The sequence below is a fragment of the Carlito syrichta genome, unplaced genomic scaffold, assembly GCF_000164805.1.
Source record: "Carlito syrichta isolate Samal-C Ts95f unplaced genomic scaffold, Tarsius_syrichta-2.0.1 Scaffold314085, whole genome shotgun sequence".
Lineage (NCBI taxonomy): Eukaryota > Metazoa > Chordata > Mammalia > Primates > Tarsiidae > Carlito > Carlito syrichta.
In genome coordinates this window covers 459,379-482,011 of record NW_007258181.1, presented here as the reverse complement: position 1 = coordinate 482,011, position 22,633 = coordinate 459,379, and the positions used below count along the sequence as shown (strand labels likewise).

Genomic DNA, 22,633 nt, shown 5'->3' with positions numbered 1-22,633 from the left:
AAAAAGTCATGCACATAATGACTTATAATTGGAGACAGGTATATTAAATCAGAAATATTTGTAATTAATTTGGGAATTATTTACTGATAGTTTAGAAATAACTAATTTTATTTTAGTATTAGGAGAAACTAATAGTATTTCTTAAAAATTACATATTTATACTTTTTGTATAATATAAATTATTTCCTCTTCTATAAAACTAGAACTATTCTGCCACTTTTTGTAAAATTTGGGGCTTGGGTGCATTTTTATTTTGAATAATAAATCAATAATAGTACTAATAATAGCAGATACTACGTACTGAATGTCTACTGTGGCTGGCAGGTATAAGCAGCTATTTATACATTGCACATGCTTCTCCCAGCACAGGTGTATCAGCAAGTACTACTAATAGGAGGCCTAAGAGCTGGTCCAAAGTCACACTGACTGTGTACTGAGCTGTGTTTCATGTTGCCTCCTCATAAGGGATTCTGAATGTTGGAGGCTGCAGTAGAGGTTTTCCAAAACTGGTAGATTTTGTACAGATTTTAATAGCAAGTAGAAAAAGTTAGGAAAGAATTTGACTTTTTTTTTTTTTTTTTTGAGTTGGAGTCTCACTCTGTTGCCCAGACTGGAGTACAGTGGCCACTCCCGGCCACCACAGCCTCGCCTGCTGGGCTCCGGCGATCCTTCCGCCTCAACCTTCCGAGTAGCCGGAATTACAGGCATGCGCTACCACGCCCAGCTGATTTTTTGATTTCTTGCAGAGATGAGGTCTCGCTGTCCAGGCGGGTCTCGAACCCGCGGGCTCAGGCAATCCACTCACCTCAGCCTCCCAAAGGCGCGGGATTACAGGCTGAGCCACCGAACCCAGCTAGAATTTGACTCTTAATCTGAGTTAGGTTAAGCATTATCACATACTTGGAGTTTTAGTTTTGTAATAATAAACTAAAATGGCAGTCTTGTTAGTTTGGGTTTAAACCTTTCAGGACCTGAAGGAAGTTGACAAACAGGCAAGAAGGAATTTGATAAATGTTAAAAATATGGTCCATTGGTGTGTAGTCCTTCCTTAAATTGCTGAGGTAGCTTTGTTAAGGCTGAAGCTTAAATTGAGCAGAATTTTAGATCTTTTAAAATTTATAGGCATAAGAAAAATGAAAGTTTTGTTGGCATTTAGATGTAATACTTAAAAACAAGCCATTCCAGTAAATGCAAATATAGAAGGATGAAATGGCCATGGCACCAGGGTTTTATTGTGCTATGACCTTAGTTAAAATGTGGGAATATTTTACCTTAAATGATTTTCTATTTTCAATTAAATTTCCTGTTGAGTAGTCCCATCAGTTTAATAAAGATGGATGCTCCTGCAAGTTTGTTCTAACAAGGCCATTTCTATTCTGGCAGCTACCTTTTCTGTAGCCTTTTCTGAATTCTCTGTCCAGGCATGTACAGATCATGAGGCAGGACTCTGGAAGCTTATTTTAGAGTTAAGGAACAAGGAAAGAATCCAGGGACTAGATCCTAAATTAGATTATCGCTAGTAAGTGCTCCCATATGGGTGAAAATCATTAGGAAGAGGCAGAAGTTTCTGAATCCAGTATGTAAGAAAAGGTCAGAAATAAAGTATGTAATCAAAATCACAAAAAAGGGTGCTGTGTTAGCAGCAGCTCCTGAACTGGTAGAGAAAGGCTACTGGACAAGAAAGGTGGTGTTTTTGGCTGCGTTGGAGATGTTTAGTCCACAGAGATTGTACTGGGTCAGTGGAAGAGGTATGTTGGAACTTGATAGCTGCTTGTGATGTGGGAAGGCTGGCCAGGGAAGAGTCCTGGCAGTAGCAACCTTTGAACTCTGAAGGAAGAAGATTCCAGCTTCATGGTGTAGGTACAACTCTCTGTTGGAGAATGTTGAATTACTTTTGAAGGACTATGCAATTACTTTAAGGTTATGTATTGCTTATCACAGAGTATCTGCTGGAGGAGCTTTTTAGCGCTGACCTGGCTTTTCTAAGTGTGTGAAATGACCACAGATAATGTGTGGGGTTACATGGCATTCTCTTTGAGGAACAGGCATTTCAATTGCTTACTCAAAGTTTCATTCTCTCCATATGTTGTTTTCTTATGGCATATACCTCTCATAGTCAATAAGCTAACTGAAATTTGGACTGCCAATTTTTTGTTATCCACATTTTTCATTTGTTAGAAAAGTTACTACTTCTATGATAATAAAAGGGAAGTTGTTGCAATCATTAATACAGTATTTCAAGAAACTTTCTTTCTTTTTTTTTTTTTGAGTCGGAGTCACTCTGTCGCCCAGACTGGAGTGCAGTGGCTGCTCCTGGCCACCGCAGCCTCGACCTGCTGGGCTCCGGCGATCCTTCCGCCTCAGCCTTGCAAGTAGCTGGAATTATAGGCATGAGCTACCATGCCCTGCTGATTTTTTGATTTATTGTAGAGATGAGGTCTTGCTGCCCAGGTGGGTCTCGAACCCGCAGGCTTAGGCAATCCACTCACCTCAGCCTCCCAACAGCGTGGGATTACAGGCTGAGCCACCGAGCCCGGCTTCAAGAAACTTTCTAAAGAAAAATGAACATAGTTCAGCTAAAATCAGAAATGAACTATAGAAAGATTTTGAAGAAATCTTGAAAGTTTTATGCTCAATAGCCTGTTATGTATACGTATTTGCTTCAAATGGGAAAATAGGTCAGAGTTTGAATATGGTGTTTTTAAAAAAGCTTTTTTGAGTATATTTTGTGTGCCACAAATTCCTTCATAGTAAAGGTATGTAGTTTGATAATTTTAGTAAATTTGTATAGATATACAGTTATCATTCCAACCCAGTTTATCTTTTTGGTTAAGAATTTTTTGGACATACTTATAAATTCGCAGAAACTTAGAAAAAGTCCAGAGAAGTTCCCTGTATCTTTCATCTGTTTTGGTATTGGTACAACCCACAGAGCCTTTTTTTACCTTAATTTCTTTGTATTTCACCAGTTTTTGTATGCACTCATTTGTGTATTTGTGTGTGTATGTGCATAGTTCTATGCAATTTTATGACATGTAGATTCATGTAACTACCACCACACTCAAGATTCAGAACTGCTTCATCGCCAGAAGGGTTCCTTGTGCTTCCTCTTTATAGCCACACCTACCCCATCCCCTCTGCTAGTCCCTGACTGTTAATAATATGTTTTCTGTCTCTCTAATTTTGTTATTTCAAGAATATCATAAATGGAATCATACAGTAAATAACTTTTTGAGATGGACTTTTTTCACTCAGAACTGTCCGAGTTGTTGCTGTATTGATAGTTTGTTCCTTTTGTTGCATAGTATTCCATGGTATGAACCTGTCACAATTTGTTTAACCATTTACCCATTGAATAACATTTGGATTGTTTCCAGTTTTTAGCAGTTACTGATAAAGGTGCTATGAACATCTGTGTATAGGTTTTTGTGAGAATATATATTTTCATTTTTCTGGCATAGTATGATAAACGCATGTTTCATTTTGTAAGAAATAGCCAATTTTTCCCCAGGGTTGCTGTACCAGCAACATATGAGGAATCTACTTTCCCTGCACTACCTTAGAAGTTGTTGTTATCATTATTTTTTTTTATCTTAGCCATTCTTGTTATTTATTTTTTTTTTTTTATCTTAGCCATTCTGATAGGAGTCTTGTGCTTTTAATTTGCATTTCCCTAATGGCTAATGGTGTTGACATCTTTTCATGTGCTTATTTGCTGTTGGTGTATCCTCTTTTTGGAAATATCTGTATATCTGTTCATGTCTTTTGCCGATGTTCTAATTGGAATTTTTTTTTTTTTGAGTCAGCGTCTCACTTTGTTGCCCAGGCTAGAGTGCAGTGGCACGCTCACGGTTCACTGCAGCCTCAACCTCCTGAGCTCAGGTGATCCTTCTGCCTCAACTTCCCAAGTAGCTGGGACTACAGGCATGTGCCACCACACCCAGCTAATTATTTTTTTTGTAGAAACAGGGTCTTGCTGTGCTTCCCAGGTTGGTCTTGAACTCTTGGTCTCAAGCAATCCTCTTACCTCGACCTCCCTAAGTACTGAGATTGTAGGTGTGAGCCACTGTGCCTAACCAGTAGCTGGCCTTTTTAAAAATCTTCACAGGTTCTTTCATACATAGAGCAAAAGTTTTTAGTTTTGGCGAAGTCCAGTTTATTGATTTTTTTCCTTTTATAGATTATATTCTTGGTATTATATCTAAGAACTTTTTGCATAATCCTTGATTCCAAGATTTTTTTCTTTTTTTCTAGCAGTTTTATATTTTACATTTTAAGTATATGATTCATTTTGAGTTAATTTGTATAAGTTGTGAGGGTTAGGCTCAGGTTAAAGTTTTTTTTTTTGGACCATGGTTGTCCAGTTTCTCTAGCACTATTTGTTGAAAAGACTATCTTTCTTTCACTGAATGACTTTTATACCTTTGTCAGAAATTAGCTGGCATATTGCCTGGGTCTATTCTGGGTTCTCTACTCTGGTTCATTGATATGTTCCTTCACCAATACTATACTGTCTTGATTACTATAGCTATATAGTAAGCCTTGCCATGGATAAAGTGATTCTTCACATATTATTCTTTTTTTTCAAGTTGGCTTAACTATTCTAGCTCTTTTGCTTTCCATATAAATTTAAAATATGTTTTTTATATCTATGAAAAATCTTGCTTGGACTTTAATAGGAATTGTGGTTTATCTGTGCATCAGTTTGTGGAGAATTGATGTCTTTCCTATCTTGAATCTTTCAATTCATAAACACAGCAGGTCTCTCCATTTGTTTAAGTTGTCTTTAGTTTCTTTCATCAGCAATTTATAATTTTTAGCATATCAATTCTATACATGTTGTGTTTGTTTTGTATTTAATACCTAAATATTTAATTTTTTGGAGTAACTGTAAATGGTATTGTGTTTTAAATTTTGATTTCCACTTTTTTGTTAGTACATAGAAATGTGATTACTTTTAAATGTGTTTATCTTGTATCCTGTGACCTTTTTGAATGCATTTATGAGTTCTAAAAGAGTTATTTTGTAAATTCCTTGAGACTTTCTGCATGAACATCAGTGTATAGGTTTTTGTGTAAATGTATGTTTTCATTTTTCTGGGATAATGTCCAAGAGTACTATTACTGGGTTGTATCTTGCATGTTTAGTTTTGTAAGAAATATTGTTTTCCAGAGTGACTATACCAGCAATGCATGAGTGTCATCTGCAAATAGGGGAAGTTCTAGTTCTTCCTTCTACTTTGTATGCCTTTTATTTCTTTCTCTTGCCTTCTTGCACTGGCTAGAGCTTCCAGCACTATACTATGTTGAATAAGAGTGGTGAGAGTGGACATCCTCCCTTTGTTCCTGATCTTAAAGGCAAGTATTCAGTCTTTCAGCATTAAGTATGATTGTAGCTTAGAATTTTTTGTAGATTTTTTAATAAAATCGAGGAAATTCTCCTCTATTCCTAGTTTGCTGAGTTTTTTTTAAAGTCATGAATATGTGTTGGATTTTGTCCAGTCTTTTTAGAACATTTCCATCACATAATTGCAATTAGTCCCTGTTCTTTTGTCCAGCCCTAGGCAACCACTGATCTACTTTGTGTCCTTTAGATTTGCCTTTTCTGAATATTTTGTAAAAATGGTATCACATAATATGTAATTGTGTCTGGCATAATGTTTTGAAGATTTATTTATGTTATGGCATACATCAGTTGTTCCTTTTTATTGCAAAATAATTGGATGGCTATATCATATTTTTAATCTATAAATCAGTTGATAGACATTTAGAGTGTTTCCAGTTTTTTACTATTATGAATAATTCCACTATGAACAATCTTGTACAAGTTTGCTGGGGACATATGTTTTCATTTTCGGGGAGGAGATACCTGGAGTGAAATTGCTGGGTATTAGCATCCTGCTTTCTCCATATTCTTGTGAACACTTGCTATTGTTTGTCCTTTGCTTTATAGCCCTTTTGGTGGATGTCTATCTCACTGTGGTTTTAATTTGCATTTTCCCCATGACTGATTATGTTAAACATCTTTTTATGTATTTATTATTTATTCATATGTTTTCTTTGGTTTAATGTCTATTCAAATATTTTGCCTATTTTAAATTGGGTTGCTTGTCTTATTAATGAGTTGTAAAAGTTCTTTATATGATCTGAACACAAGTCTTTCCGATTCATTATTTAGAATTATTTCTCTTATTATGTGGTTTGCATTTTCACTTCCTTAATGGTATCTTTTTAGAGTAAAAGTTTTAAATTTTGATGGAGTTATTTTATTATTATTTTAAAACAGATAATGATTTTGTTGTGATGTCTAAGAAATATCTGCCTAACCAGTGCTCACAAAGATCCCTTTAAGAAATTTTACACCTAACCCTTAACTGTACCCCACAATTTTAAAATAAAAAATATGTTAAAAAAATAAAAATAAAATAAATTTTACATTTAGGTCTATTATTCATTTTGAATTAATGTTTTTTGCATATGAATATAGGATCCAGTTGCTTTAGCATCATTGTTGAAAAGACTGTCCCTTTTCCACTGAATTGTGTTGGTATCTTTGTTAAAAATTGATTGACTTAAGTCAGTGTTTCACTGATCTATATGTTCATCCTTATGCCAGTACCACATTGGTTTGATTTCTGTAGGTTTATAAGTTTTTTTAAAAATCAGGCAATATTAGTCCTCTAACATTGTTATTCTTTTACAAGCAATTTATTCATGTTATGAGTATTCTTTACTTCATTGTGAATTTAGACTAAATTATCATTTTGTTTTTAAAAAAAAAGCACCTGCTGAGATTTTGATAGGGATTGTGTTAAATCTGTAGATCAATTTGGAGAGAATTGCCATTTTACCATTTTAAGTCTTCCAATTCATGAACATGGTATATCTCTCTATTTATTTAGATATTCTTTACTTTCTCTCAATAATGCTTTATAGTTTCCACTATACAGATCTTGTACCTCTTTTAAAAAATTATTTCTATCTTCTTATTTTTTATGTTAACTGGGAGTGAAATGGTTTTCTTTGAGTTTCTTTTGTGTATTTAATTTTATTTTTAAGGTTTTTTTATTTCAGTGGCTTTATTGTTTTACGGGTGTTACCCTGTGTTGAGTCATAGCCTCCTGTAGCTACCAAATATAGGAAAGTCCTGCCTGGTTATTCTCAGCAGTTCTTTGGTGGTCTTGCAGAAGTGCCTCCATACCTGTGCTAATTGGGATGCTGACTGCTTCAGTTGTGAGAAAAGATAGAATTTCAAAAATAGATGCTGTGATAAAATTTTTGAACATGTCACCTTGACTTGAGTTCAGCTGCATACACTTGAAGGACAAATCTAGGAATCCAGATTGCCGTTATGATGAAATCAGATATTAAAAACCCAGAATTTACAAATCACATGAAACAGTATTAGCACGTGTCATAGGCTCAATACCATTTTTCTCTAAAGTAAGTGTGTGTATATATGTATGAATGTATATGAAGCTCTGTATACCAAATGCATTTTCTCCAAGTAAATGTGAATGGGCCACCCTATGCCAGGTTATACAGTCAACAATGTTCAATTTGTGGCCCAAAGCTCCCTTTTCCCCCCACAAGGTGAAAAGCCCCTTCTACTTTAATTGTCCTGTACTGTATTCACCTCTCAAAAAGAAAAATCTAAAACATTTAATATTTTTTAACTTTGTGGTTTATTTAACTAATTATGTTTGGCATTAATAAATTTAACTAGGCTTTTATACTTTTCAGTTTTTGTTTTATTAAGTCAGAAAATGCTATCACCTTTTAAGGGAATTTTAAGTACTTGGTGCTGGTAGTTGGAGAGGGCCTGAAGCCCCACATCATCCTAGGCTCACCTGAAGGTAAATACTTGGAAGTGTGCTTGTATGGTCAGAGGGACCATCAGGAGGGCCATTTCTTGCCTATAACCGGTCAAGAAGGTGTTGTCAGAGATTTGCCTGACTACAGGTGTTCCCAGATGCTGCTGATGAGAGAGTAAGAGACTGTTCCTGGCCTCTGTCTTCTTGTTACACTGGTGCTGGCTTGCACCAGGGCACACTTACAAGGCCCTGCCTTTACTTTCCCTTTTGCCCCGCTCTCATCTTTCCTACCTGGACTTAGTTCTGGTTTCTTTCCTTGTTTAGCTTCACAGATGTGTATTTAATTTTATTTTTAAAGTTTTTTATTTCAGTGACTTTAGGTGTACAAATGATTTTTGGTTACATAGATGCATTGTATAGTGGTGAAGAAGTCTGGGCTTTAAGTGTACCCCCCTCTCCTACCTGTGCGCATTGTACCCAATAGGTGATTTTTTATCCCTACCTCCCTTCTACCTTCTTCCTCCTGAGTCTTCAGTGTCCATTTGCTGTTTTTGATGCCTTCGCTGTTCCTTAGTTTGTCTTTTACTTATAAGTGAGAACATGTCGTGTTTGATTTTCCATTCCTGAACGTACAATAATGGTCTACAATTCCATTCAATTTGCTGCAGAAGACATTTTTTCATTCCTTTTCATGACTGAATACTATTCCATGGTGTGTGTGTGTGTGTGTGTGTGTGTGTATGTGTATTAATATACACACACACCAGATTTTTGTTATCCACTGAGCAAGTGATGGGCATTTAGCTTGATCCCCGATCTTTGCAATTGTGAATTATGCTGCAATGAACATGAGTGCAGAAATGTCTTTTTGTATAATGACCTCTGCTTATTTGGGTAAATACCAAGTAGTGGGATTGCTGGATCAAATTGTAGATGTACTTTTAGTTCTTTGAGAAATCTCCATACCGATTTCCATAGAGATTGTACTAGTTTACACTCCCACCAACCATGTATAAGCATTCCCTTTCACCACATCCACATCAACATCTGTTGTTTGATTTTTTTAATAATAGCCATTCTGACTGGTGTAAAGTGGTATCTCATTGTGGTTTACTTTGCATTTCCCTGATGATTAGTGATGTTGAGCATTTTTTCAAACGTTTGTTGGCCATTTGTATATCTTATCTTCTTTTGAGAGACATCTGTTCATGTCATTTGCCTACTTTTTAATGGAGTTACTTGCTACATGCTTTTTTGTTGCTGGTTTGTTTGGGTTCTTTTTTTTTTTTTTTTTTGAGATGGAGTCTCACTTTGTAACCAAGGCTGGAGTGCATGGCACACTACTCATGGCTGCCCCAGCATCAACCTGCTGGGCTCTAGCGATCCTTCCACCTCAGCCTTCCAAGTAGCCCAGAACTACAGGTGAGTGCTACCATGCCTGACTAATTTTTTATTTATTATAGAGACAAAGTCTTGCCAAGTTACCCAGGCTAGTCTTGAACCCATGGGCTCAGGCAGTCCACTCCCCTCAGCCTCCCAAAGTGCTGGGGTTATAGGCTGAGCCACCAAACCTGGCCTAGAAGCTTTTTAGTTTAATTAAGACCCACTTGCTTATTTTTGATTTTGTTGTATTTGCTTTTGGGATCTTAGCCATAAATTACCTGCCTAGGCCAATGTCCAGAAGAGCTTTTCCTAGATTTTCTTCTAGGATTTTTATGGTTTCAGGTCTGATATTTAAGTCTTTAATCCATCTTGGGTTAATTTTTGTATATGGTGAGAGAGAGAGATGGAGTAAGCTTCGTTTTTCTGCATGTAGCTGTCCAATTTTCCCAGAACAATTTGTTGAATAGGGTGTCTCTTCCCCAGTGTGTGTTTTTATCTGCTTTGTTGAAAAGGTGGTTGTAGGTATTTGGTTTTATTTCTGGCTTCTCTATTCTGTTCTATTGGTCCATGTGTCTGTCTGCTCTTGTACCAGTACCATGCTGTTTTTGTTACTATAACCTTGTAGTATAATTTGAAGTCAGGTAATGTGATGTCTCCAGCTTTGTTCTTTTTGCTTAGGATTGCTTTTGCTATTCTGGCTCTCTTTTGGTTCCATATAAATTTTAGAATTTTTTTTTTCTAATTCTGTGAAAAATGACATTGGTAGTTTGATAGGGATTGCATTGTAGCTGTAGATTACTTTGGGTAATATGGTCATTTTAACTGTTGATTCTTTTAATCTATGAGCATGGAATGTTTTTCCATTTGTTTATGTCCTCTACAATTTCTTTCATCAGTGTTTTGTAGTTCTTCTTGTAGAGATCTTTCACCTGCTTGGTTAAGTATATTCCTAGGTATTTTAGCTTTTTGGTAGCTATTGTAAATGAAATTGTTCTCAATTTGATTCTCAGCTTGGTTGCTCTTGGTATATAGCAGTGCTACTGATTTCTGTGTGTTGATTTTGTATCCTGCGACTTTACTGAATTCAGGAAATTTTGAAGTCCAGGAATCTTTTGGAGGAGTCTTTATTTTCTGATAGAGGGTCCTATTGTTGACATACAGAGATAGTTTGATTTTTTTTCTTTCTCAATTTGAATACTCTTATTTCTTTGTTTTGCCTCACTGCTCTGGCTAGAACTTCCAGTACTATGTTGAATAGTAGGGGTGAAAGTGGGCACCCTTATCTTATTCCAGTTCTGAAGAGGAATGTGTCCAACTTTTCCTCATTCAGGATGATGCTGTCTGTGGGTATTTTGGGGAATGTTTGTTCTAGGCTTATTTTGCTGAGGGTTTTTATCATAAAGGTATACTGTATTTAATGCTTTTCTGCATCTATTGAAATGATCATATGATTTTTATTTTTAATTCTGTTTATGTGATGGGTGATATTTATTGACTTTTGTATGTCAGACTAAGCTTGCATGAAAGATGCCTGGATAAAACCCACTTGATTGTGGTGAAATTTTTTTTTTAATGTGCTGTTGAATTCAATTTGCTAGTATTTTGTTGAGGATTTTTGTGTCTGTGTTCATCAGGAAAATTGGTCTGTCATTTTCTTTTTTTGTTGTGTTTTTTTCCTGGCATTGGTATTAGGGTGATTCTGTCTTCATAAAATGAGTTAGGAAGAATTCCCTCTTTTTCAATCTTATGGAATAGTTTCGATAAAATCGGGACCAGTCGGAAGAATTCAGCTGTGACCCTGCCAGGCCCTGGACTTTTTTTGTTGGGAGACTTTTTTTTTTTTTTGAATCAGATTCTCACTCTGTCATCCAGGCTGGAGTGCAGTGGCACACTCATGGCCACCTTGACTTGCTAGACTCAGGCGGTCCTTCTGCCTCAGCCTTCCAGGTAGCTAGGCGTTCGCCACCATGCCTGACTAATTTTTTTATTTATTGTAGAGACACAAGGTCTCGCCATGATACCCAGGTTTCAAACCTCTGGGCTCAGGCAATCCTCTCGCCTTCACCTCCCAAAGTCCTGGGATTACAGGCGTGAGCCACCATGCCTGGCGGGAGACTTAATTACTGATTCACTCGTGCTGTTCATTATTGGTCTGTTTAGAGTTTCTGTTTCTTCCTAATTCAAGGTTGGAGAGTTGCATGTTTCCAAGAACCTATCCATTTCCTCTAGATTGTCTAGTTTTTTTACATTGCACAGATGTGTATTTTATATTTGCTACCACTTTTGGCAACATTCTTGTGAGGATTTGATATGTTTGCATAGAATAAGTCTTTCTCTAGTACTTCTTTTACTCAAATACTAATGAGTCTACAGTATCTTTTATTTGGTGTCTGCCTCCAGAAGATGGCATTTTTTACAATAGGTGAGCCATTTGGAGGCGGCAGGCTTCTTTATCAGAAATGTTGCTCTGGCCAGGCACAGTGGCTCAAGTCTGTAATCCCAGCACATTGGAAGGCTGGGGCAGAATGATTGCTCAAGTCCAGGAGTTTGAGACCAGCCTAGGTAACATAACGAGACCTCATCTCTACAAAAAAAAAAAAAATTAGTTGGATGTGGTGGTACATGCTTATAGTCCCGGCTACTCAGGAGGCTGAAGCAGGAGGATTGCTCGAACTCATGAGGTCGAGGCTGCAGTGAGCTGTGATCATGCCACTGCACTCCAGCCTGGGTGGCTGAGATCATGACTCAAAATAAAGAAGCATTGCTTTATGTGTGGACTGCTGTGTTAGACTGTTACTTTGTTCAGGCATCCCAGTCCGTGCTGGTTCTGAATTTATCCACTTGGGAATTGAAATGTCTCATGCTTTCACTTTACTTGAAGCAAATGAGTTCAGATCTTTGGATTATTTATAAACCCTAATGTAGAAATATGCTGTTTTCTAAGAGTGATATTTTTGCCTCTGAAGTTTATTTTTTAGATATGGATTATGGCTATCTTAAAACTAGCTTTCATTTGCACCTGTTTTCTGTAGTTCTGCATGCATTTCTTTTCTTTGATACATATCTTTGTGACAGAGGAAATATAATAGAGATATTTCAAGGTTGAATGCTGTTGTTCACATTTCTGATTTTATTTTGCCTTGCTTTTAGGAGAAACTGGCTCTTCGACAGCAGCTGAATGAAGCGAAGCAGCAACTCCTACAACAGGCAGAGTATTGTACAGAGATGGGAGCAGCAGCCTGTACCCTCTTGTGGGGTGTCTCCAGCAGTGAGGAGGTCGTCAAAGCTATTTTGGGAGGAGTAAGCATGACCACTGGGCTGTCTGGATATTGTTGATTAATGCTTGTGTAATTTAGAGGATGCAGTGTGTCCAATAAGTCATTTAGAGACTAAATCCATGTCTTTCTGTTCATTTGCTTTTGTTCATTCATCAGATAGTTATTAGATACCTGCTGTGTATGGGCTTTTGTAACCTTGTGCTCTGGGGGCATGTAAAGTGAAAGAATTAGTATCCCTTTTCTCCAGGAAAGGTATATGCGTAGCATATGTGGATATATTATCACTTCAATATTGTTACCTTACATGTATATGAGTTTAATAAAGATTGAAGTACTTCTGTATATATTAGCTCATGGTTAATGTAATATTTATTGATATGTTGTTTAACATATGTATAGATGTATATGTGTACATACATATCACACACATATAGATATATATATATAGTTGATCCTTGAAAAACTGTGTGGGGGTTAGTGGTGCTGATCCCCCTGCACAGTCAAGCATTCACGTTTGACTTTGACTCTCCCAGAACTTAACTAACAGCCTAGTGTTGACTGGAAGCCTTACTGATAACAAAAACAGTGCAGTAACACCAAAAAAAGTAAGCTAAAGAGAAGAAAATGTTATTGAGAAAAGTCATAAGGTTTCCTGAGGTTAGCACCCCACCTGCCTTCTGCCCCACTAAGCCTACCATCTGTTTCTGAGTGTTGCACTAGGATTTTTATTGCTTATTTTATTTTGTTATTTTATCTCTTATTATTCTTTTTTTATTAATCAATATTTTTTATTTTGGTATTGTGGGGTACAGTTAAGGGTTAGGTATACAAATATGTTTTGTTCAGGCACCCTTGTTGATAAGGGGTGTCTCCCCATCTCCAGACAGATACTTACTACCGTTAATCCCACCTCCCTTCCCCTCCCCCCCCGTAGTTTCCCACCACTGTCAATCCTTTTCTTACAGCATTACGATAGATGTTTAGGGTCTACTATATGAGTGAGAACATGTGATACTCAGATCTTTGTTTCTGTGAGAGGTCACTCAGTATTATAGACTCTAGTTCCATTCAGGTTGCTGCGAAATTCATGATTTTGTCCTTTTTTATGACTGTGTAGTATTCCATCATGTATATGTACCACATTTATTATTCTCTTTATTTTATTTTAATTTAATTTTAGTTGTGGGGTACATGTGAGGATTTACTACATAAATAAATTGCTTACAGGCAAGGTTTGAGCTTCTAGCGAGCCCTCTCTCCTCCTGATAGTGGACCTGGCCAGTGTATGGTGGTGTGCTCCTTATTTCTCTACTCTTCCTCCCTTCTTTAGCATTGTCCAGCATCTGTTATTCCCACCTTTGTGCTTGTGTGACCAGTGATCAGGGAACACTTATAAGTGAGACCATCTGAAATTCAGTTTTTAGCAGACACTGCACTCCAGTCTGGGTGACAGAGTGAGACTCCAACTCAAAAAGAAAAAAAAAGAAATTCAGTTTTTTGTTTTCTGTAATAGTTCACTCACTTAGAATGATGGTCTCCATCTGCATCCATGTTGCTGCAAAGGACATGATTTTGTTCTTCTTCATAGTTGTGTAATATTGTATATGTGCCAGTTTTTCTTTATTCAGTTCACTGTCAATGGTCATCTGGGTTCGTTCCATGTTTTTGCTTTTGTGAATAGTGCTACAATATGTGTGCAGGTGTCTTTTTGGTAGAGTGATTTATGTTCTTATGGGTATATTCTCAGAAGTGGGATTGCTGGATGGTATGGTAACTCAACTTTTAATTCTTTGAGAAAATGGCCACCACACTGCTTTACATAAAGTTGAACTAGCTTACATTCCTACCAACAGTAGAAGTGTTTCCTTTTCTCTGCAGCCTCGCCAACACCTTTTTTTTTTCTTTATAATGATAGCCATCCTTTCTGGTGTTAGGTGGTATCTCACTGTAGTTTTGATTTGCATTTCTCTGATGATTAGTGAGACTAAGCATTTTTCATGTTTGTTGTCTGCTTGAATGTCTTACTTTGAGAAGTGTCTGTTCATGTCCTTTGCCCACTTTTTAATGGGGTTGTTTTTTCCTGTCAATTTGTTTGAGTTCCTTGTAGATCCTGGATATTAGGCTTTTATTAGATGAATAGCTTGCAAATATTTTTTTCCCATTCCATGGGATGTCTCTTTATTCTCTCAGTGGTTTCTTTTGCTGTGCAAAAACCTTTTAGTTTGATATGGTCCTACTTGTTAGTCTTAGCTTTTGTTGCATTTGCTTTTGAAGACTTGGCTATGAATTTATTGCCTACTCTGATGTCCATAAGGATGTTCTCTTAGTTTTCTTCTAAGATTCTTATAGTTTTAGGCTTCATATTTAAGTCCTTGATCCATTTTGAGTTAATTTTTGTATATAGTGATAGGTAGGGGTCCAGTTTCATTCTTGTGCATGTGATTAGCCAGTTTTCCTTTCTCCATTGTTTCCTTTCTCCAGTGTTTGTTTTTGTCAGCTTTGTTGAAGATGAGTTAGTTGAAGGTTCATGGTTTTATTTCCAGATTCTCTGTCCTGTTCCATTGGTCTATTTGCCTATTCCTGTAACCTTATAGTAAAGTTTGAAGTCTGGAAGTGTAATACCTCCAACTTTGTTTGTTTGTTTGTTTGTTTGTTTTGCTCAGGATTGCTTTAGCCATTTGGGCTCTTTTTTGCTTCCATATGAATTTTTATATTGTCTTTTCTAGGTCTGTGAAAAATGATGTTAGGAATTTGATAGGCATTACATTGAATCTGTAGATTGAATGGCCATTTTTACGATATTGATTCTTCCAATTCACGAGTATGGGATGTTTTAACATTCATTTGTGTCATCCTTTATTTCTTTGAGCAGTGTTTTGTAGTTCTCATTGTAAAGGTCTTTCAACTCTTTGGTCAGGTGGATGCTGAGATTTGTGTGAGGGTGGGGCTGTTGTGAATGGTATTGTGTCATCTGGTTCTCAGCCTGCTTGTTGTTGGTGTACAGAAAAGCAACTGTTTTTTGTGCATTGATTTTGTATCCTGAGACTTTACTGACGTTGCTTATCAGGGAGGTTTTTGAAAGACTCTCTAGGATTTTCTAGGTATAAAATCATATCATCTCCAAAGAGAGAGAATGTCTTCTTTGGATACTCCTGATTTCTTTCTCCTACCTGATTGCTCTGGCTAGGATTTCCAATACTGTGTTGAATAGGAAGGGTGAGAGTGGGCATCCTTGTCTTGTTGCAGTTAGGGGGAATGCTTCCAGCCTCTGCCCACTAAAGTGTCTTAATTCTTTGTTTCCAGACATATAACCCCTCTAGCTATTGGAGGAATTATCACGAGAAACCTTCCAGGGAATCATCACAGATTGGACTGTTAGTTGTTTTTCTAAAAGTACATATAAATATTTTGACAGATCTATAAAGAAAAAATTCTGTCTCTTGGTCCTTGTGAGAGAATTCAAATGAACTTGTGTTTCTCATCATGAGCTTGGACATCCATATCTGTTTTGGCTGGAAAGAGACTGTTAGGCCGAAATCCTGTCATCATAGTACATTTTATTTTCAGTGGCCAAAAATGAAAAATTAAAAGGACAGTTCTTGACTAAACTATTGGGAAGGTTGCGTTTCAATGTACAGAGTCAGTCATCCTGACATGAGCATCAGTGTTATGTGAGCTCTGGAGTGTATGGTCTTTCTCAGGCCTGCTCCTTGCTATCTCCTGTGGCCCAGTGACTGAAGCCCTACTCTAGAACTGTATATTAAGTTTTCCATTATAAAGGAATCTTCCTGCTGGAAACAAAGAAAGAAAATCATAATGAAGAGAAAAAATATTTATTATTTATTAAATGGAAGAGGCTCATCATCAAGGTCTTTGTCTTCATATGGAGTAGGTGGGGGAAGAGGAGGGGTGGGTCTTGTCTCAGAAGTGGCAGAGGCGGGAGAGGTGGAGGGGAGGCAGGCACTCTTGGGATAACTTATACTGAAAAAAATTTGTGTATAAGTGGACCTGTGCATTTCAAACTCATGTTCAAGGATCAACTGTGTATGTATGTGTGTCAGGGAACTTAAGATAAATTTAAAATGGGCCTTGATGAATAGGTAGAAGTGGCAGAAAATGTGAGGGTAGCTCAAGAAGATAAACAATATGATTAGAGTCCTAGAGTGAGAAGTCTAAGGTTTATTTTAGAGCAATGAGTAGATCAGTTGACAGAGTGGAGAGTTAATGTAATAAAGTGTTGGGAGATAAGACTTAAAAGGTAGGTTGGAATGTGGTTTTGGATCTTAAATATCAGGTTGATGATTTTTATCCTACAGGTGATAAGACTACATTCCTTAAGAGTTTTTGAGTAAAAGGCTGATGGGATAAAAGCAAAACTTTAGGAAGATTAACCCGAGTGAGAGGATTAGGAGAGTGGGAGTTGTGGGGCATAGAGTCCAGACAGGAAGCCTGATAAGGCAGCTGTTCTAGTGGTACAGGCTGGATTGAGCTCTGCTCTCTGTAGTGGAGATGGGAAGGAATAAATATGTATGAGAGCCAGGGAAGTTGAGCCAAATATGGTGGCAGGAGGTGCTGGCAGCTGGAGGAGACAAAAGGAGCCAAAGAAGATCAGGTTTGACTGGGAGGATGGTGTGGTCGTAACTGGAAACAAAAGTGGTGAGGGGCATGTGTGCCAGGAAACTAGTGATAAATAACTTATCACTTATAGAAATGACAGTTGTATTTGCTTTTAGGTGGAAGAACTAAATGTGTTTTAAATAGAAGTTTGTTGAGTTTTATTGAGGTTAATTTACATATCATAAAATTGATAGTGCACAATTCATTGATTTTTATCACATTTCTAGAGTTGTGTAACTATCACCACAATCCAGTTTTAGATTATTTCTGTCACCCATGAAGTTCCCTTGTGCCATTTGTAAATGCATTGTTTTCTCCAGTTCTTTTTACTGTGTTAAAATGTGCATTGATTTTTAAATTATTCCTCAGAATTCTAGTACCCCAAAGGAAGTAAATCAAAGGTTCTTTAAACTTGGAAATGTTTTCTGCCGAGTAATGAAGATTTAAGCTGCCCGAGGAGCCAGTCCTTATCTCTTTTACATGTTGAGGTTTCCATCAAGATTTTTTTTTAAAGTTATGCTAAAGGTTTGAAAACCTCTGGTTTAACTTCCAGAACATATAGGCAACATGTCTTTCGAGTATATTTCTATTATATTTTTGAGTGAATTCATCCCAGTACTTCCATAATTGTGTGCACTTGTCCTTTTTCCCATATATGTATTTTTTTAATTCTTTCCGTTAATCTTCAGGGTAGTTTTTCTTGCTCCTCTATACCCCAGCCTGCTTTCTCTGCTATTTTCAGTGGAAACTTTTAATGAAGGAATAGATTTTAAAATATTGCTTCTGTAATTAAAACCAGATTCTTTTGTATCCAGCCCTTTTAAAATGTTTTCACTCTGGTGTCTGTGAAAATATGTGACACTTTCATTTCTAAACTTTCAGGATAAAGCTCTGAAATTTTTCAACATTACTGGCCAAACAATGGAGAGTTTTGTGAAGTCACTGGATGGTGATGTCAAAGAGCTTGATTCAGATGAAAATCAGTTTGTTTTTGCTTTGGCTGGAATTGTAACAAGTAAGTACATGCATACCTTGGAGATACTGCAGGTCCACTTCCAGACTACTGCAGTTAAGTGAATATTGCAATAAAAAGCAAGTCACAAGGATTTTTTGTTTGTTTCCCAATGCATATAAAAGTTATGTTTTTATTGTACTGTAGTCTATTAAGTTTGCAATAGCATTATGTCTAAAAAACAATGTGTGTACTTTAATTGAAATACTTTATTGCTTAAAAATGGCCATCTGAGTCTTTAACATGTAGTAATCTTTTGTGGGTGGAGGGCCTTGCCTCGATGTTGATGGCTGTTGACTGATCAGGGTGGTGATTGATAGTTGGGGAGTGACTGTGGCAATTTCTTAAAATAAGATTACAATAAAGTTTACCTTATCAATTGACTCTTACTTTCATGAAAGATTTCTCTGTAGCATGCAGTGCTGTTTGATAGCACTTTACCCACAGTAGAACTTCTTTCAGAATTGGAGTTTATCCTCTCAAATCTTGCTACTGCTTTGTCAACTAAGTTTATGTAATATTCTAAATCCTTTGTTGTCATTTCAGTAATGTTGACAGCATCTTCACCAGGAGTAGTTTCCATCTCAAGAAACCATTTCTTTGCTTGTCCATAAAAAACAACTTCTCAGCTGGGCGTGGTGGCTAATGTCTGTAATCTCGGCACTTTGGGAGGCGGTGGTGACAGGATTGACTGAGCCCATGGGTTTGAGACCAGCCTGGGCAACTTGGCGAGACCTCATCTCTACAATAAATAAAAAAATTAGCTGGGTGTGGTGGTGCATGCTTGTAGTTCCAGCTACTTGGAAGTCTGAGGCAGAAGGATCACCTGAACCCAGCAGGTCGAGGCTGTAGTGGCCATGAGTATGCCATTGCACTCCAACCTGGGTGGCAGAGTGAGACTCTAACTCAAAAAAAAAAAAAAAGCAACTTCTCATCCATATTTCTACCACAACTGCAGTTCCTTGAACTGCTCAAAGTCATCCATGAGGGTTAGAATCAACTTCTTCCAAACTCCTGCTAACGTTGACATCATTTTGACCTCCTCTCATAAATCATGAATGTTCTTAATGGCATCCAGAATGGTGAATACTTTTTAGAAAGTTGTCAATTTATTTTGCCCAGATCCAACAGAGAGATCACTGACTATGACACTATAGCCTTATGAAATATATTTTTTAAATAATAAGACTTGATGTTGAAATTCTGCCTTGATTCATGAACTACAGAATGGATTTGTGTTAGTGGGCATGAAGACAACATTTTTCTTATACACATCTCCATCAGAGCTTTTGAATGACCAGGCACATTAGCAGTGAACAGTAATAATTTGAAAGGAATCTTTTTTTTCTGGGCATTAGGTCTCAGCAGTGGGCTTTAAATGTTCAGTAAACCATGCTGTAAACAGCTGTGCTGCCATGTGTTTTGTTGTTCTATTTCTAAAGCACAGGCAGAGTCAATTTAGCATAATTCTTAAAGGCTCTAGGATTTTCAAAATGGTAAATGAGCATTGACTTCAACTTAAAGTCATCAATTGCATTAGCCCCTAACAAGACTAACAAGAGGAGCCAGCCTGTCCTTTGAAGCCAGACCTCTCTCTATGATTGTCCTAGATGGTGTCTTCTTCCAATGGTGAGCTGTTTTGTCTACATTGAAAATTTGTTGTTTATTGTGTAGCCACCTTCATCAACAATCTTGGCTAGATCTGGATAACTTGCTGCAGCTTCTGCATCAGCATTTGCTGCTTCACTTTGCACCTTTATGTTCTAGAGATGACTTCTTAAACCCTGTGAAACAAACTCTGCTAGTCTCTGCAGCTTCCTTGCTGCTCTCAGCTTTCATAACATTGAAGAGAGTTGGACTTTTCTCTGGGATTAGGCTTTGTCTTAAGGGAATGTTGTAGCTGATTTGATCTTCTCTCCAGAGCACTAAAATTTTCTCCCTTTTGTCAATAAGGTTGTTTTTCTTTTTGTCATTCATGTGTTCACTGAAGTAGCATTTTTAATTTCTTTTTTTTTTTTTTTTAGTTGGAGTCTCCCTGTGTTGCCCAGGCTGGAGTGCAGTGGCACACTCATGGCCTCCCCAGTATTGACCTGCTGGGCTCTGGTGATTCTTCTGCCTCAGCCTTCCAAGTAGCCAGAACTACAGGCGCATGCTACCACATCTGGCTAATTTTTGATTTATTGTAGAGACGAGGTCTCACCAAGTTGCCCAGGCTGGTCTCGAACCTGGGGGTTCAGGCAATTCGCTTGCCTCGGTCTCCCAACATGCTGGGATTACAGGCTGAGCCACCGGGCCTGGCCAGCACTTTTAATTCCATCAGGAACTTTTCCCTTGCAGTTACGACAAGGGAGCTAGCTTTCAGCCTGTCTCAGCTTTTGACATGCCTTTCTCACTAAGCTTAATCATTTCTAGCTTTGGATTTAAAGTGAGAGACATGCAACTCTTCCTTTCACATGAACTTTTAGAGGCCATTATAGGGTTTATTAATTGGCCTAATTTCTTTTTTTTTACTGTTCAGTTTTTAAAATAGATATTATATTTTAGAGCAAAATTGACAGAATGTACAGAGATTTCCCATATTGCCTCTGCTCCTATACATGCATGTACCCACAAAGGTGGCATATTTGTTACAATTGATGAACCTACACTGACACATCATTATCATCCAAAGTCCATAGATTACATGAGGGTTCACTCTTGGTATTCTGTTCTGTGGTTTTAAATAAATGTATAGTGACATGCATTCACCATTATAATATCATACAGAATAGTTTTACAGCCCTAAAACTCCTCTGTAGTGTATCTGTTCATTCCTCTCTCCCCGCCAAACCTGGAAACCACTGATCGTTTTACTGTCTCCATAACTTTGCCTTTTCCAGAATGTCATATAGTTGGAATCATATAGCATGTAGCCTCTTTTTTTAACTTGGTTTTATGCACTTGTTTCCCCCATATGTTTTCATGACTTGATAACTCATAGTGTTGAATAATATTCCATTATCTGATGTACCACAGTTTGTCCATTTGTTTACTGAAGCATGTCTGGGTTTCTTCCAAGTTTTGACAATTATAATTGACCTAATTTCAATATTGTTGTGTCTCAGGGAATAGAGAGGCCCAAGGAGAGGGTGAGAGATGGGAATAGCCAGCCGGTGGAACAATCAGAAGATAAACAACATCTGTTGATTAAATTTGCTGTCTTTTATGGGTGCAGTTATGTTACCCCAAAACAATTATAGTGGTAACATCAAAGATTACAGATCACTGAAACATATATAATAATAATGAAAAAGTTTGAAATATTGTGAAAATTACTAAAATGTGACACAGAATCATGAATGAACAGATAGACTTGCTCAATGCAGTGTTGCCACAGGCCTTCAATTTGTAAAGACACATATCTGCAAAGCACAGTAGAGTGAAGCACTACACAATGAGGCATGCCTGTAATTCTTTTCAAATGTAATGACTTTTATTTACAGAAGTTGCCAAAAGTATTCACATTTTAAGAAAGGAAAAAACTATTAAAATTGTAATAATCAATTTATACTGATAACAAAAGATGAATACAAGTCACATTTGACTTCTGCAATTACAAGTGATCCTCAAAGTGGTTACCATCAGCGCCAGACACTTCTGATTATGGAGAACTAAAAGTAATGCATAAATAACATCTCTTAAAAATATACGTTTTCTTGGCACCCCCTGGTAGAATAGAGATTGCAGTCAGGGGTGTGTGTGTATAAAGATATCTCTAGAACGTTTTCAGGTATTAGTTCTGGGCCTCACCCTGGAAAATCTGATTCCATAGATCTGGGATAGGTATGTATGGCTGTGTATATGTTGGCAAATCACCCCAGGTGATTCTGGTAAGTGTCAGTTACTAAGATTGACTAATCAAAAGGAAACAGGTGAGTTCGCTTGTTCTGGTTAGTTATATATATTGACAAAAACTCGTAAATTTAGTCATCTGTTATTTGGAATTATCTTCATTTTACTAATTTCCAGCTAAAGTAAAAGACTTAAGCTAAGCTTAAACTGAACTCTGCTGTTATTTTAGTACAATGATTAAAAAATTTTGGAAACTTAAATTGTTTCTTTAGTAAATATCTCCTAAAAGTTTATAAAGTAGAACCTTTCCCTTGGAGTTATGATAAAATTCCATATCAAGGGATAAAGTCCAGGGGCTAAATAATTCATTTGTATAGTAAGAAGTGTTACATACTAGTGAGCATTGAGCCTCTTGCTCTGAAGTTAGTGAAATAGTTCAATATATTACTATGACTTGTCAATTTTAAATAATGAGATTCAGAAAATAATATTAAGTATGGAATTTGAGTGTAAAGCTTGAGGATAGTCACCTGGAAACACTGACTGCAAACAAATGTGGTTAGCATTCCAGAGTGGAGAAGTTAAGGCTTCATTTATATAGGCAGTCAGAGAAATTCCAGCAGGATTACATTTTCTGAATAAGATTAGTGAGTAGCCACAGTAATTTGATTGATTATATTACAAGAAGGATTACCACTT

The 22,633-nt window shown here is 37.0% G+C and overlaps 1 protein-coding gene across 1 annotated transcript in view; it reads left to right on the top strand.

Annotated features, from left to right (window-relative positions):
* Positions 1-22,633, top strand: part of HSF2BP (heat shock transcription factor 2 binding protein) — a 116,315-nt gene that overhangs the window by 25,400 nt on the left and 68,282 nt on the right. The window contains exons 4-5 of the mRNA XM_008070978.2: positions 12,347-12,496; positions 17,974-18,106. Of these exons, the coding sequence (XP_008069169.1) occupies positions 12,347-12,496; positions 17,974-18,106 (283 nt within the window). The remainder of the gene's footprint in view (positions 1-12,346; positions 12,497-17,973; positions 18,107-22,633) is intronic.